The 16,817-nt window shown below is 39.4% G+C and overlaps 1 protein-coding gene and 1 pseudogene across 2 annotated transcripts; one reads left to right on the top strand and one right to left on the bottom strand.

The window, feature by feature from the left end:
- Positions 1-1,052: 1,052 nt before the first annotated feature.
- LOC141476629 (hydroxymethylglutaryl-CoA synthase, cytoplasmic-like) lies at positions 1,053-13,798 on the top strand. 2 transcript variants are annotated; one of them, XM_074165408.1, is made up of 9 exons: positions 1,053-1,504; positions 1,844-1,969; positions 2,494-2,658; positions 3,384-3,552; positions 3,656-3,826; positions 5,281-5,387; positions 5,733-5,858; positions 6,136-6,299; positions 10,210-13,798. In XM_074165408.1, the coding sequence occupies exons 1-9, from the start codon at positions 1,057-1,059 to the stop codon at positions 10,300-10,302; spliced, it is 1,569 nt and encodes a 522-aa protein (XP_074021509.1). In that variant the 5' UTR covers positions 1,053-1,056; the 3' UTR covers positions 10,303-13,798. The 2 variants fall into 2 exon arrangements, with proteins under 2 accessions (XP_074021509.1, XP_074021510.1); XM_074165409.1 differs by lacking the exon at positions 1,844-1,969 and having other exon boundaries at positions 1,057-1,504; positions 10,210-10,302.
- A 187-nt stretch (positions 13,799-13,985) lies between these two features.
- On the bottom strand, positions 13,986-16,007 carry LOC141476749 (serine/threonine-protein kinase NIM1-like; annotated as a pseudogene).
- Between the last annotated feature and the right edge of the window lie 810 nt (positions 16,008-16,817).

Below are 16,817 nucleotides of genomic sequence, written 5' to 3'. Positions count from 1 at the left end.
TGTGCACTTGCGCTTGCTGGTAGAACATTGGGACTTTTCAGTTCCCTCACTTAAGGAAACGCTACCAAAACACCAGTGTGTTACCAACTTTTTCCTCATACTAAAAGACTAAACACAGCACTGTACCAGCTGCTAGGAAAATTACTAAGAAAATTAACTCTGTGGCCTAAAGGCTTCAGCAAATCTAGCTACTCATGTTAAGTAAAGCTAAGCAAACAGCATAAATCATACCATATTATAATCCTAAGTAATTTATTCTAATTAAAACTTAAGCTAAACTACTATTCTCTCAACATGCAAGAAGGTGCAATTTAAAAGCATTTGAGAAACTTTAAATGCCAAGAGGGGTGAGGTGCCTGCAGGATGGGGTAGCCTGTCAAACCCAGGAATGGTGGGTTTTATTTCAACTTTTTATGGGATTTGCCTCCATGCTGCAAAGTCATGGGTAACAAGAAAACTTGGTCTATCGGGAAGAATCCCTGTGTGTTCATCTCAGCCTGGGAAATATTCCAGTGTTCAGGAATGCCAAAACAGCGTATGCTTTTGTGATTTTTTTTTTTTTTAAATGAACAAACAAACAAAACTCCAACCAAAAAAACACCACACCAAAAAAACTGTATCTTTGTTGCAAGTATAAACTAAATGAAGCAACTTAGACCACTTAGTTTAAAAATAAAAACAATTTTGAAAAATCCTGGCATGTTTTAAGGCTGAAATTTCCTGGTAAGTATAAATTTTTAACTTGATGTCTCCACTAGCAATACTTAAAAAAAACAAATAAAAAAACTTCCAGGGCTGAAATTGTACTTTTGCTTAAAAGATCTTAATATAAAATGTTATAAAACTTTTAATGATGTTTACAGTATACTCAGATCAACATTTCACCTGGTGGCAAAGGCTTGCCTTTTGCAAATGAACTTGTAGAATACCTAAAATTTACTTTAATTTTCTGTAGATTTATAGAAAAAGTTATGTATGAAGGTCTCTAAAAATGGATGTGAATAAATCAGCTGGGTTTTGTGGTTTTCTTTTTTTTTTTCTTAAAGATTTGCCACGATGCCTGGGTCTCTTCCAGTGAATGCTGAATCCTGCTGGCCCAAAGATGTGGGAATTGTTGCACTGGAAATATATTTTCCCTCTCAGTATGTTGACCAGACAGAGCTGGAGAAATATGATGGTGTGAATGTTGGCAAATACACCATTGGGTTAGGCCAGTCAAAGATGGGATTCTGCTCTGACCGGGAGGATATAAATTCTCTCTGTTTGACTGTGGTTCAGAAGCTCATGGAGAGGAACAGCCTTTCCTATGATTGTATTGGGAGACTAGAAGTTGGAACGGAGACAATAATTGATAAATCAAAATCTGTAAAGACTGTCCTGATGCAACTTTTTGAAGAATCTGGTAATATGGATGTAGAAGGAATTGATACCATGAATGCATGCTATGGAGGCACCGCTGCTCTTTTTAATGCTATTAATTGGATTGAGTCCAGTTCTTGGGATGGTAAGTTCAGGGTATTTTCTTGAAAAGTTGTGTCAGTCTCTATTTTTGAATAGCCTGCCTTGCAATTACAGTGTTCGTGTTTAACCATATAAAACCCAGAGGGTAAACTCTTGTATGCTTCTGAAGTATTTTTCTTAAATGCTCTGGGTGTTTGCCACTAGTTCAGTTACATGCAAAAAATAATGACATGGATAATCATCATTAATCTTTTCCTGTAAATTTTGGTGGCTGCCGGGATTGAAGAGCCCCTTAATCCTGGAGTCATCTCCTCTATAACCAAAGTCTAAAATGTGCTAGACTTTGGGCTACTTTTCATACTTATTTCTGTGTTTTTCACAGGACGTTATGCAATTGTTGTTGCTGGAGACATAGCTGTGTATGCCACTGGAAATGCCAGGCCAACAGGTGGAGCTGGTGCTGTTGCTATGCTAGTTGGTCCAAATGCTCCTTTAATTTTTGAGAGAGGTTAGTCCTATGAGAAAACAAATACTGTTCAACCAGATACTGGATCCATTCTGAAGCCTGTCCCTTGTTTTTGTGGGTTGCTGGAGGGCTGGATTAACTCTCACTAATGTCAGAAATTGTACTTTGTCTCCTCTTGCTCTGGGCTAACTTGGCCAAATCCTGTTACAGGAGGGAGCAAGAAACAACTAGAGATGCTTCTATCTAGTTTTTTCCTTGGGGATTCTCCAACAAAATTGATAAAGTGGACTAGAGCTAAATAACACAGCACTCTACTTTCAAGGTGAAATGATAAAAATAAAAATAATTTTTTACTGGTGTTTGTCATGCTTAGTCCTACTGTACTTGAGTAACAGATGATTGAGAAATGTGTGAAACCTTACCTTAAAGGGCCTGAAGTGCTAAGAAAACCTGCTTGCCTGAGGCCAAATATTACTTGTTTTCCATGTGTTAAGCAATGTGTTCAAACTGACTCAAAGTAGCTGAATTAAAGTAATTTTCAACTTCTGTCAATTCCTTTCTATCAGGATTGCGTGGAACCCACATGCAGCATGTGTATGACTTCTATAAACCAGATATGGCCTCTGAATATCCTGTAGTTGATGGTAAACTATCTATACAGTGCTACCTCAGTGCATTAGATCGCTGCTATACTGTCTATCGCAACAAAATCCACACCCAGTGGCAAAAGGGTATGTAACATCACATGATATTGCAAGATCTGGCAGATAATGGAATGTATAGCTACACAGGCAACGTATTTTCAAGTTTTGGCATCTAATCTAAAGATTAGTACATGGTCTCTTTGTGTTTGTGCGTTCTGAGACAATTGAAATGTTTGCACTCTCACATAAAGAAATGTCTTATTTCTGTTCTGGTATGGCTAAGTACCTGATAGTTAATAAGCAGTAGTCTCTACAAGCTTTTGTTGGTGTAATGTATAATATCTTAAGTGTGTCATTCACTCCTCTACCAAGGCTCTTAAGATATTGAGGTTAATATTTACATGTTGTATAAGGATACTGATTTTATTATTTTTTTACCCTCATGTTTAGTAATTGCTTCACCCATATTAGGGAAGTATAGGTTTGAAGATCAGGTAGTTAGATGAAGTAGATTATTTCTTATTTCAAAATGTTGGGTAGAAATACTGAGATTCTGTTAAGTTTATAACTTTCTTCTAGAAGAAAAAGGGCAACCATTTCTAGCTGATGCACAAGATCAGTAAGATAATAATTTCTAAATAGAAGTAGCAGCAGTGTGTTAAATGAACTTGGCAGCAATAGTTAGTCTTACAGTTGTCTTTTGCATGCTGATATGTTATAATGACTGGTATCTTGCCACCACTCCATTTTATTTTAATACTTGAAGTGGGTACTAAATATAAGTTGTAACACAACATTTCTGCCACTTCCAGAGGGGACAGACAGACATTTCACCTTGAATGACTTTGGATTCATGATCTTTCATTCTCCCTACTGTAAACTGGTACAGAAATCTGTGGCTAGACTATTGCTGAATGACTTTCTCTGTGACCAGAACCTAGAAAAAGCAAACAGTGTTTTCAGTGGTTTGGAAGCTTTCAGGTGAGAATGGCTGCTGTCTTCTTTATTCAGTCTTAATTTGGTAAACATCCACAGTGTTTTTCCTTGCCATTTTAGTAATTGTTTCTGAACCTTTTTTTAATAGGGATGTAAAACTTGAAGATACATATTTTGACAGAGATGTGGAAAAAGCTTTTATGAAAGCCAGTACAGAGCTCTTCAATCAGAAAACCAAAGCTTCGTTACTCATATCCAATCAGAATGGAAATATGTATACCCCTTCAGTCTATGGTTGCCTTGCCTCTCTTCTAGCCCAGTAAGCATAAAATTGGAAAAAGTCATCGCTTTTTATATGTAAGCGCATAAAAAGTTTCTGTTTTGGAAGGCATTTTGTAAAAGCACCATCTAGAAAACCTTTTCCTACTAGATTGCCTTAAGTAGCAAGACTAAAATTAGAAAATCATTCTGCATACACGATCGGGTCAAGTAACAAGCAGATTGAAAATTTCTGTGTCAGAAGCTGATCTGAAACAGCAGCTTAATGCCTTCCAAAGCAGAATCTTATTTGTAAGGTGGTATATCTTTTCCCAGCCTCATCACACACATGCACACACCCCCAAACACTACAGTGGAAAAGAGAATCTGGATGTCTTCTCTGTTCCACTGTAATCATAAAATGGTTAGGGTTGGAAGGGACCTTAAAGATCATCGAGTTCCAACCCCCCTGCCATGGGCAGGGACACCTCCACTAGACCAGGTTGCTCAAAGCCCCATCCAGCCTGGCCTTGAACACTTCCAGGGATGGGGCATCCACAACTTCCCTGGGCAATGTGTTCCAGTGTTTCACCACCCTCACAGTAAAGAATTCCTTCCTAATATCTAATCTAAATCTCCCCTCTTTCAGTTTAAAACCATTACCCCTCTTCCTATCACTACACGCCCTGATAAAGAGTCCCTCCCCATCTTTCCTGTAGGGCCCCCTTTAGGTACTGGAAGGCTGCTATAAGGTCTCCCCGGAGCCTTCTCTTCTCCAGGCTGAACAACCCCAAACTCTCAGCCTGTCCTCATAGGGGAAATGCCCCAGCCCTCTGATCATCTTCATGGCCATCCTCTGGACCCACTCAATCAGATCCATCTCTCTTATGCTGGGGACCCTAGAGCTGGATGCAGTACTCCAGGTGAGGTCTCACGAGAGCAGAGGAGGAAAATCACCTCCCTCGACCTGCTGGCCACACTTCTTTTGATGCAGCCCAGCTTGTGGTTGGCTTTCTGGGCTGTGAGCACACACTGCTCGTGTTGAGTTTCTCATCCACCAACACCCCCAAGTCCTTCTCTGCAGGGCTGCTCTCAATTCAGTCATTGCCCAGCAATAATAAGCAAAGTCAAATTAAATTATTTCCTTAATGAATTGTTGTTGTTGTGAAACCACTTCTCTTAAGTCTTTTTTTTCTTTATTGTGACTTTGCGTTCTAAGATGTGATGGTTCATTTTAGGCTTCAGATCACTTAAGATGGCTGCCTTGTAGATAATCATATTCTGGGCACTTCTTTGTTCTCTTTTGCTTAGGTAGCTTTGAAAATCCTCATGTAACTGTAGTGTTTGAAATACTGTTTTTAAAAGTCATCGTTTATATGTTTAGCACACTAAATGTGTACTGTAGTCAATATAATTCTGCTGGCTGCTTTTTCTAAGCTAACTATGCTTTTTAGGTATTTAAAATTGGCACCTTGGCTTAATTCTCACTTTAAACAACTGTTGCTTGATTTGTAGGTACTCAGCAGAGCAACTTGCAGGACAGAGAATTAGTGTGTTCTCATATGGCTCTGGTTTTGCTGCTACGCTGTATTCCATCAGAGTTACACAGGATGCCACTCCTGGTGAGTGAAAGGAAGAGATGTTAATTAACTCCCTTGCACAGCTCACCTGTAAATGCTTTGTTATGCCCACCAGCATAAGTAAACCTGCAAAACGATGCCTAATGACAGTAGTGTTAAACTGAAGATGTTCAAGCTCTAGGGAATGTTTTAAGTGTCTCTTTGGGCAAATAAACAATGTTCTTAAAATGCTTTAAGCATTTTGCTTGAGTAATTGGGAATATTTTTAAATGACTGAAACTCTAGCTTCTCTAATACAAAAATATTTTGAATGGGCTTGAAATACTAACATGCTAGTGTGCAGTTCTCAGTACTGGTGCTACCTTACTTGATGGTTTTATATTTTAGGTTCTGCACTGAACAAAATAACTGCCAGCCTTTGTGATCTTAAAACAAGACTTGACTCAAGAAAATGCATTGCACCTGATGTCTTTGCTGAAAGCATGAAGATTAGACAGGAAACACATAATTTGGGTAAGAGTGTCATAAATAAAAATAATTCCTAGTCCTACAGCAAAATATTCATTGCTTAATTTGCATGACTTAATCATTAAGGTGTAGAATAAAGGAAATATCAAACTCTTTAATAGCTTGTGAAGTGCTTTTCTGTAGCTTATGTTTGTTGGCCCAGTATGGTTGAAATGAAAATGCAGACTTGGTTTTCCTCTCTTACTTCCAAACTGCAAAGGCCTGTGTTGTATAAAACTCTCACCAGGAACCAACTAACAGTATGTTGTTGGCTTTTTTACAGCCAACTATATTCCACAGTCTTCAATAGAAGATCTCTTTGAAGGAACATGGTACCTTGTGCATGTGGACGAAAAACACAGAAGAACTTATGCACGGCGCCCACTCATGGGTGATGGACCTCTGGAGGCAGGAGTTGAAGTTGTTCACCCAGGCATTGTTCATGAGGTAACACTCAGCACTCTTTTTAGTTTGATATAAATGGTGGAACAGTTTGTGTTTGCCTTAGCATGTGTTGCATATGTTAAAAGAGGAAGTGTGCAGTGGGACTCAGACTTCACCCATCAAGCGTTGTGAATGCCATTGCCCATTGTGATGCCACACATAGCCAGCCTGATGGCTATTCTTACTAGCATCTGTAAAAACGGTCAGTCCGTTAACTGGTCTCTTAGAGAACTTTGGAATAATTTCAAAACCATAACGGAGTAAAAACTTTATTAGTCGGTGAGCTGGGTAATTGATGGTAAGATCTCCAATAAAGGCATTCAAGGCCAGGGCTAACACAAAATCGTTTTGCAATACCCAATTAAAGTATTCCGCTGTAATAGGGACATAGATAATAGCAGGGTCAAAACCGGCTATGTCTCGACATCGTTTTCTTAAACGGATGATAACTTGGGCAATAGCTTCCACCTTAGTTACAATGGTTTTTGACAATCGATATGGCAAAAATATCCATTCCATGATACATAAAGGATCAACCTGTTTTTCATCCCATTGTGCCAAGATAGCAAACGGCTGAATACCACCATTAAAAATAAAGGCTTGAACTGGTAGCTCAGGGTTCCATTGGCTGGCTTTGGACATAGAGATTTTATCAACAATATTTTGTAATGCCGCCTTCTGCATTTGAGACAACTGTCGAGGTTCTCCCACATCGGGAGATCCCTTTAGCAAAGGCATAAGTGGTGCGAGGTCATCATTAGTGATGCCACATATTGCACGCACCCATTGGATATCACCCATCAATTTTTGGACATCAGATAGTGTTTCTATTTTCTCATTTAGAGTTACTTTTTGTGGAGTAACTGTAGTTCCAGATATGATCCAACCTAAATATTTCCATGGTGATTGTTGCCGCACCTTTTCTGGAGCGATAACCAATCCAGCTTTTGCTAACTCCTGCTGAAAAATAGGTACAACAGTGTTAGGATTTAATTCTTTTCCCACAATTAAAATGTCATCCATATAATGATAAATCACAAAGGTGCTAAACCGTTTCCATAGTGGCTGCAGAGCCCAAGAAACATATAGTTGACAAATAGTAGGAGAGTTTTTCATCCCTTGAGGTAAGACTACCCACTCATATCTCTTTGATGGCTCACTCTTGTTAATAGCTGGTACGGAAAAGGCAAATTTTTCACAGTTGTCTGGATGTAGTGGTATGGTAAAGAAGCAATCTTTCAAATCAATTATCAACACATTCCATTCTTTCGTTATCATGACCGGACTAGGTAGTCCTGGCTGCAAGGCTCCCCATCTTACCACAATTGTAACAGCGTACATTAGAGGAGGATCCTTTGGCTCCTCTCCCATGATTAAGCAGCGGCTTAACGGCAGCGGCAAATGCATTGGCAAGATACCCAGCCTTCTCTTCAGCTGTTCCCACTTTTGCACATGCATCCATCATGTCTTGCAATCCCGCCGACTTCGGCAAAACCTGCAGAATACGCTTACAAATTGGGTTAGCATTTTCTACTGCAAGTGACATCAACACTGACTCCCTTGCTCCGGGGGCCAGATCCACATTTCTCTCAATAGCTGCAGTAAGCCGATCAACAAATTGCATATACAATTCATTTGGTCCTTGCTTAACTGAAACATAAGATGGAGTAGGTGTTCCAGCTTCAGGAACTGCTTTAAAAGCTGCCAAAGCAAGCTCCTGAGATTGCTGCAAAACTTCAACAGCCATGTGCATTTGTGCATTTTCTGAGCTAAACCGACCTCGACCCACCAGCATGTCATATGTAACCCCACGTAACGGATCGTTATCCCCACGATTCACGTTATCATCTGCAGCGTGATCTGCTGAAGTTTCAAAGGCACTTTTAAAATGTAATGCTTGGGAAGGAGTAAGCAAGATCTTAGCTAAATGATAACAATCATTAGGCACCAAAAGTGCAGTAGAAAACATTGCACCAAGCATTTGCTGTGTATAATTAGATGTCAACCCATATTGTGCAATAGCATTTTTCAGTTCTTTTAAAGTCTTCCAGTCTAAATTCTGCAATACTCTTTGCCCTTGAGCATTAATCGTTACCGGAAAAGCCTGAGGCAAATCAAGAGGCAAAATAACCCCATCTATCATAGCGTCCTTTATAACTCCTTTCCAACGGTGGGCAGCTGCGCTATCTGCCGACGGCTTGCCTTTTGGTGGAAGAGGTAAATCATCAGGTAATGGAATGTTACAGGGATTAACATTCTTTTGTTGCGGCATCGTCAATCGTTCTAAGCGTCGCTGTAAGTTTGTCAACTGTCTGTCTATGTCTTCATTTTGAACCGGAATATGCCAGTCCTTTTCCAAAAGTTCTAGAGAGGAGGGCGGCGGAGGATGTACCTCCGGAGTATCGTCAGGAAAACCCTCCAACGGAGGTGCCATTGGTTCTGGCAGAGGAGCGGGCAGCTGCATAGGCGGCTCTTTTCCTTGTACAGGAGGAGCCGGAGGCATTGGCGCGGTACCCGGCGGGTGGGGCGGCCGCAGCGCGCACGGGGCCGGAGGCGGCGGCGCGGCCATCGGCACGGGGGGTGGAGGGGGGTCATCAAACATGCGGACCTTACGGCACACTACCTTTTGTACATCCCTCGCCCCGTCCTGGTTTTGCCCGGTATCCGAAAAAGCCGCACACACTTGCAATGTAACATTTTTCTCCACTTGCATACTTGCTACTGTATCTTTAAGCAGTTTCCATAATATTGCTAGAGGCGTCAGATCCTTTTTTCCAGACGAGATATCTTTCCATAACTCTTGTCCAAGGCTATCCCATATAGCCCTCTGGAAAATATCCTGGGCGTCCTTCACTATGCCCGTTTCTTTTGCCCATAAAAGCAATTTCTTTAAAATATCAGCGTCATACTTAAGCCCTCTCGTAGAGAGGAAATGTTGCAAAAGCTTCAAGATAGCTTGCTCTTCATAGCTTAAATTATTACCCATGATAATGTATGACCCAAATCGCGTTCGGCTGCTCACCTTTTTTTTTCCTCGTGGCCACAATTAACAAAAGCTTCTCGTCTCGCAGCCGGTTTCTTCTTCTTCTTCTTCTTCTTCTTCTTCTTCTTCTTCTTCTTCTTCTTCTTCTTCTTCTTCTTCTTCTTCTTCTTAAATCGCAAACTGCCAATTTCAGGAAGAAATTGCGTGGTGCCCCCGCCCCGCGTTGGGCGCCAATTGCAGTGGGAGTCAGACGCAGACCAATATGATCATGCTGAAGCCATTTTAATTAAATACTTAAACCATTATATGCTTTACTACAATGTGGGTTAGCTCCGTGTTCTGTGCTCATTGGCTTCTAAACTTATACACACAAACTATTATTGGTTAAACACAGCTGTAACTTAGTATCTACACTATGTTACTGTTTATGCCAAGTCAATCTTTTACTAACACACATTCAGCATCTGTTGAGGAGTAGCAGTTTCAGTATCAGCGTGTGATTTCCTCCTTCATGTTGACCTTCAGACTGTACTAGCTCGTTCCATATTTCAGTATCTCTTCTGTTACACAAAGTTCATAAGCTCATCAGTTCAACGTGTCCGTTGCTTTCCAAAAAGTTTCCCACATAAGTGGTTTAACAAGTTATATCAAGTATTTCAAATATGTAACATTAAGCCAGAAGTAAAATAAAGAGCATGGGATTTTAAGAAAATATATTTCATAACAAGAACAAAACTGCACAAGAATGAAACAAGAACAAACCAGCTCTTTTCACATAATCATTTTGCATGAAGTATGACAGATTTGAATGACTTAAGACCAAGCTGTCCAGTGTAGCATGAATGTTTGAGAGTTGGACTAGCTATGAAGTATGAATGTTTGTGAATTAGAAAACCATATTTAATGCTTTGTTTTTTTTCCCCCCCTTAGCAGATCCCAAGCCCTGCTAAGAAAGTGCTGAGAATCCCTGCAACAACAGAATGTGAAGGTGTTACTGTTGCTGTTTCCAATGGGGAGCATTAAGATACTTCTGTGAGGTGGGGAATGAAGAAAGGTGTGAGGGTAGGGTGAGAGAGAGAGAAAAAGGATTGCAGTAGTACTGAAATTTTGGTGTATAGTAATACTTAATTGGAGCATGGAAAAAAAATATTTGAACTTCTTGAAAAGATTTGCCGTATTATGGTGTGCTGATAGTATTTTCAGAACACTAAAATTATTAATATATTGGACATGGAGGAACTTGCCAGGGGCTTTGTGGATTCCTTAATGTGTCTGAATTTAATTGCTGCATAGTAGCTGTAACCTATTAAAAGCAAGATATTTTTTTCTATGTAAAATTACTTGAAACCTACACTGTTAACTTTTCTATTTGTACTCAAAAGTGGGTGGCAAAGTAGTCCAAGCTTTTAATGCTGGGGTTCTCGGTGCCTTGACAGTAACCAGTCAATCTTCTGAATACTGCACTTGTCTTTCCCTTTATGGCCTTCCCTTTCTTCTCCCAGTTTACCTCCTATCGCACCATTGCTTTGGGAAAGGTATAGAACCAAGTAACATTTGTTACTGGAATAGAATCTCTCTCCTCTGTCAAAATGACTGGATCAAGAATGGCTAGACTGACAGGTGTGTTTTTTCCAAGAAACTCTGACCTACTGTGTTAGTTACTATGTGATTTTTCCTAACATCCATATTACCTGCTTTATACCTGCATTATAAATCACAGCAGCCTGGGAGGAAAGAGGAACAAGGAGGGAGGTGTAGTAGTTTTTCTCTTCTAAAGAACAAAAAGGGTATATTTCTTGGGTTCATTGATTTGGCACCTTTCAGGATTGTTTAACTGTAATCGAAGTATTTAAGGCAGCAGAATTTTCAAATAAAGCTTCTGGATATTATGGAGCTGTTTAAATTGGCAAACTAAGGAAGGGAGAAAGATAACTGTCTGGAACTCTGGACTTGCTATTGATATAATACATTTCTAAGACTTATTTCTAACTTTGAATTTAGCTCGTACTTAGAGGTCCTTCTCACTATTGGTAATGTTGTAGGAGTGGGGTTTAAAGCTATCCATTTTGCAAGTGGTATATATACAATGCCAATGGGGCATCTTTTCTGGTAGTTTTTTTAAACTCAGATTAGAAATGAACTAACTCAGATTAGACATGAGCCTTGTAAGCTAGTAATATATATTTAGATTGAACTAATGTACAGAATGAAGTTTTGTTGAATTTTATTTCTTTGCTAATTCTACAAAACTATAATATAAAGTAGCAAAATTATTTGTCTGTTAAATTACAATTTTTTTGTGTACAATTAAGTGCTTGTATTATGTCACTAGGATTTGAGAATGCTGTTGCTCACTAGAATTTGAGAACACTATTTGTACAGTCAACCCTTTTTGTAAAGTAGTTGTTTATTATAAATTGATGAATACTAATCAGTTTGTTCTGCTGAAAATGATGGAGCAATGATGCATGAAGATAGTGTTTGCAAGTATGTTTTTAGGTTGCTCTTGTGAAACTTATATTGGTACCAGAAAAAAAGAATATATCCATGGAACAAAGTCCATTGCTGGTGGTGGACAAGCTACAATTCATCTTATTACTGTCTTATGAAAGATGGTATTGTTTTATCCCCTTCTCACAAAAAAAAAATTGTGGAAGGGGATTGGTTCTTGCTTTGTACTTACCTGAGACTCACTGAGTCCAGATTCCCGGGGGGCTTTTCAGAGTCATTCTGTTGATCACATATTAATTATTCCTTTTAAAGTCAACTGATCATCTCATCAGTCTCCATAATAGATAAGGCATCCCTGCTCTTAAATTTGAAAGCACCAGCTGTACCTCTCTAAACCTTGTATTGGTTTACTTGCCTTAACTAAAATATAGGCTCTTCCTATTAGCTTAGGCATTTCAACTGTGCCTGTTCAGAGAAAGACAGCTACTGTACTCTTCCACTGTTTGCATTGGAGCTGATGATATTGAAAATTAAAGTATAAAATACCTGAATAAAACTGAAGGTAGGAGTATCCACATCTTGATGATGCGCAGAACAATTGGATGTGTCAGGCTATCCAACTTTTCACTTGCAGTGGTCAAAAGTATCAAAATCAGCTTTGTGCTGGCAGTAGTAGTATGGCAGAAGTTAGTACAAGCCTGTAATGCTCAGTATATAAGTGAATTTTGTTACTGATTGTATTCAACTTACTTTAATACCTAGCGTTAAAGCAAGAATTTAAAACTACATGAGTTTTGGAGTATGCTTATATCTTTTTTTGGAGCGCAATGGGAGTCCAAGCAGTTCTAGACTGTCAGAATCATACAAGTAATGGAAGGTATTAGTAGGTTAGTAGATAGTAGCCTAACAATCTATGCACTGGGAACTGCAACCACATGTTTCAACAAGGGCAAGTGCCAGGTTCTGCACTTGGGCCACAATAACCCCAAGCAGCGCTACAGGCTTGGGGAAATGTGGCTGGAAAGCTGCCTGGAAGAAAGAGACCTGGGGGTTCTAATTGACAAGCGGCTGAATATGAGCCGGCAGTGTGCCCAGGTGGCCAAGAAAGCCAACGGCATCCTGGCTTGTATTAGAAATAGCATGACCAGCAATAGGGAGGTGATTGTGCCCCTGTACTCAGCACTGGTGAGGCCACACCTCGAGTATTGTGTCCAGTTTTGGGCACCTCAATCCAAGAGAGATATTGAGGTGCTGGAGCGAGTGCAGAGGAGGGCAACGAAGCTGGTGAAGGGCCTGGAAGACAAATCTTATGAAGAGCGGTTGAGGGAGCTGGGACTGTTTAGTATGAGGAAGAGGAGGCTGAGGGGAGACCTCATCACTCTCTACAACTACTTGAAAGGACACTGTAGAGAGGTCGGTGCTGGTCTCTTCGCACAGGTAACTAATGACAGAACGAGAGGGAATGGCTTCAAGCTCCAACAGGGTAGGTTTAGACTGAACATTAGGAAAGAATTGTTCACAGAAAGAGTGGTCGGGCATTGGAATAGGCTGCCCAGGGAGGTGGTTGAGTCACCATCCCTGGATGTGTTTAAGAGACGTTTAGATGTGGTGTTGGGGGATATGGTATAGGGGAGAACTTTGTAGTGTAGGGTAGATGGTTGGACTTGATTATCCCAAGGGTGTCTTCCAACCTAGATGATTCTATGATTCTATGTGCAGGGTTAAAACAGCATATCCTAACTTGCCTTTCTGAATTGTGACAAATCAGGAACAATAGTCAACAACAGCATTGCTGTCTCTTTAAACAAAATTTAAAAATAAAGGCTCTAGTATACATCTTACCATGTTTAATTTGCCGAAGAAGTTTTAGAGAAGAATTTGCAGTTGTTTAGGCTGTCTGGTTTCTGCTTAAATTTAGTTCTTAGCAAAAAACTGTCCTGGTTTGCAGTGGTAAAGTTGTATCAAGCGAAGGTAAAACTTTTCAAGAAACTGTTATATGTTTGTACTGAGAATCTCCTAAGCATGTTAAGTGCAATACTATTTGATTTCTAATAAAGATCATATCCACAAATGGTAACTTACCTGTTGAGTTCTTGCACTGGTTATACCAAGTTTCTGGACCAAGGGGCAAACAACAAGTGTATAAAAGAGCTCTGCATTTGAGTGCTTGTGTGACTTGAGAAATACAAAGGAGATGAGGCATTTTTGGTTTCCTTAAAAATTACAAAAAAAGGAACACTAAAACTTGTGAAAAGTTAATAAAACACTTTGTTAAATGTGCAGAGTAGAAAGCCTGCAGTGTGATTTATAAAACAACACAGCTTGGATGTGTGCTTCATCTTACTGTAAGAACGGATTCCTCTCTTCAAGTCTTGTTCTTTACGGTCTGGATGGGACATGATAGGAACACATTTAAGTACACTTTTCTTCTATACTTGGTGCAAAATAATGCTGTAGACCCCTGTTACTGAGCTGTTTGTGTCTTCCCTGGTTATTTTGAATGTGGTGGTCTGTGATTCCCAGATCTTCCAGAATATTTTTTCATTTCAATTTCTTCCTTTTTGAGTGTACCGACCTCTGATAAATACTCTGGTTCCAGCTTAAACAGCTGTAAAGGTTTGGGGTACTGCATCCCTTTCATCCACTCACTGTTCAAGTTTGAGAGGCAGGGAGGCAAACTGTATGTCCCTTCAAGAATATACTTCTTCAGTTTGGCTACTGTATCTGCCTGAAATGGCATGATAATAGGATTCCCAGTGCCCAGATAGCTATGTAAATACTAACAGTTTTCATCTCTGAAGAGTTCAGGAGCAGCATAAGGAGGAGAGCCACAGAAAGCATTTAAAGTTTTGTCTCTTACTGTGCTGAATCCAGGTGTTACTGGTACAGAATACATTTTCTGCTTTCAAGTCCTGGTGAATGATATTATTCTCATGCTGTAGAACAAGAGGAAAACTTGGTATTAGCTTGTTCACAGGAAAGTTCTCAAGTAACTACATCTAATCAATTAATTACACAGGAGAGAGCGAATTACCTTAGACAAAGTGAGAAATAAGCATTGCAATGAAGTTGAGAAGTTAAAGTATTTAAACAAATTTAACTTCTCTACTGATACAAAACCAATAGAGTAGATGGAAAAGGTGAGAATGTTGTTTTTTAAAAAAAAAAAGCAGTCTCTTGTTAATTAATATCAACTCTTTTCATTAAGAAGATTTGTGATGGCATCATGGCTAATCCTACAAGACTAGATATCTTCATGTGTAAAATATGTGTATTTTATTTTTTCAGGGTTTGGAACACTTGCTTTTGCAATTACTGCATTTCTGTAATGGTGTAAGCAACAAAATTTTAACTACTTCCATTCTTGTATGTGGACTCTTTTTCTTTCTTCTTCTTGTACGTGGAATCTTTTTTTTAGTGAAAGCTTTTACTTTACTAAGACCATGAAGTGAAAGTAATCACGTATAAAGTAAGAAAGTGGCTACAATTCTGTTGTGTGATCTAATGTTATCGTGGTTTAACCCTAGCCGGCAACAAAGAACCACGCGGCCGCCTTCTTGCTCCCCCCAGCGGCGGGATGGGAGGAGATTCGAAAGAAAAAGGCAAAACTCCTGGGTTGAGATAAAGGCAGTTTAACAGAACAGCAAAGGAAAGAGGAAAACAACCATAATACTGATAGAGGAACATACAAAACACAATTAATGTACTACCGCTCACCGACCAGAACCTAAAATGCCCAGCCCGCTCCCGAGCAGCGATTTCCTCCCCCTCCCCCGGCCAGCTCCCCGATGCATACTGGGCATGACATCATATGCTATTGAATACCCCTTTCTCTGTCCCATCTTCTTGTGAAAATTAACCCTATCCTCGCCGGAACTAGGACAAATGTCCTATGAAGAACTGGTTGTGGCAGGAGAAAAGAACTACGGACTTGGTATTTCACATCTTTGCGGGATACCAAGTTTAGTGGTGTCTTCAAGTTTTAGAAATCTAATGTAACTTGTATTCTTTTTCCTTGAAAATGGCAGTAGTAGTCAAGGACTCAAACTGAATTTGCTCTGCTTAGTAGAGATATATGTCTTAATTAGGTAAGGGTTTAGCTTCTTCTTTGAAATAACTAGAAGGAATGGATGCGTTGAGTTTGGTCAGCTTGGCAGTCTAGGTTTAATGCTAAGAAATAGATGTGATCTTGACATGTAAGTTCCAGTAGCTCCTCAATATCTGCCCTGTGGAAAAGGTGTTGAAGCTAATCTATCACTTACAGGACATCTGAGCATTTTGTCAAAATACATTCAAAAAATGCATACTGTTTACACACACCACGAGTAGTTTGTAATGTAGTTTCTAGACACCTGACCTGGGAACACTCTTGCTTTTGACTTAAAGTCCAAGGCTATCACATGGCATATGAGAATATGAGCTCCCAGAGGGCACCCTGAGCCAACTTTAACAAATACTAGTTTTACTTCTCAAACTTGTAGAACAGTCTTCCTGTGGTTTTTATGCTATTGTTTTAAGTAGCTGTAGCATATCTACAGTGAAGTCAAGGGCCACAAAACACAGATATACATTTGCAGCTGCACCCCATCACCAGAGTAGCTCAGAGCAGTATGAATAGGTCAATCACAATTGCCCTTATATTTCTGTATTAACTGGTAGGTTATGGCTTTTGTATTCACTCTATTGAATACAGGTGGTATTTGAAGGATTAGTCTGGTTAAAATAGGTTTACAGTGGCTTTGTATAACTTATCAAGACAGCAAAATTAAACTGGATCATGGCAAAAAAACCCTGTTATTTCTGGGAAAAAACTTTGGGTTTTTTTTCCCAAGAATATCTTAGTCAATCATTCACAGATTTCTTAACAATTAATCATTTTTATAAAATCTTTTAGAAAAGGACTTCACCTCAGTTTCTAGCACATGGAGGTAAATTAAAAAAGAAGTCAGTACTGTTTACTTGTTGCTTTTAGAGAAGAAGGCCATTACATTTGTACATGTGTTTTGGTATAAAAGCATTCAAGATGTTTTTACTTAAAGTTGTTTAACTCAAGTTTAGTGTTTCACCATTTCTAGAAGTGCTATAGA

The sequence above is a fragment of the Numenius arquata genome, chromosome W (assembly GCF_964106895.1).
Source record: "Numenius arquata chromosome W, bNumArq3.hap1.1, whole genome shotgun sequence".
Taxonomy (NCBI): Eukaryota; Metazoa; Chordata; class Aves; order Charadriiformes; family Scolopacidae; genus Numenius; species Numenius arquata.
Note: the sequence above shows the minus strand (reverse complement) of the source record. Positions and strands in the feature narration are given on the sequence as shown.

Excerpts from the sequence above, each read along its gene's own strand:
- LOC141476629 (XM_074165408.1), top strand. The coding sequence starts at position 1,057 with ATGCCTGGGTCTCTTCCAGTGAATGCTGAATCCTGCTGGCCCAAAGAT. Across the intron at positions 5,388-5,732 it reads TACACAGGATGCCACTCCTG|GTTCTGCACTGAACAAAATA; the intron begins GTGAGTGAAAGG and ends TTTATATTTTAG. Across the intron at positions 5,859-6,135 it reads ACAGGAAACACATAATTTGG|CCAACTATATTCCACAGTCT; the intron begins GTAAGAGTGTCA and ends GCTTTTTTACAG.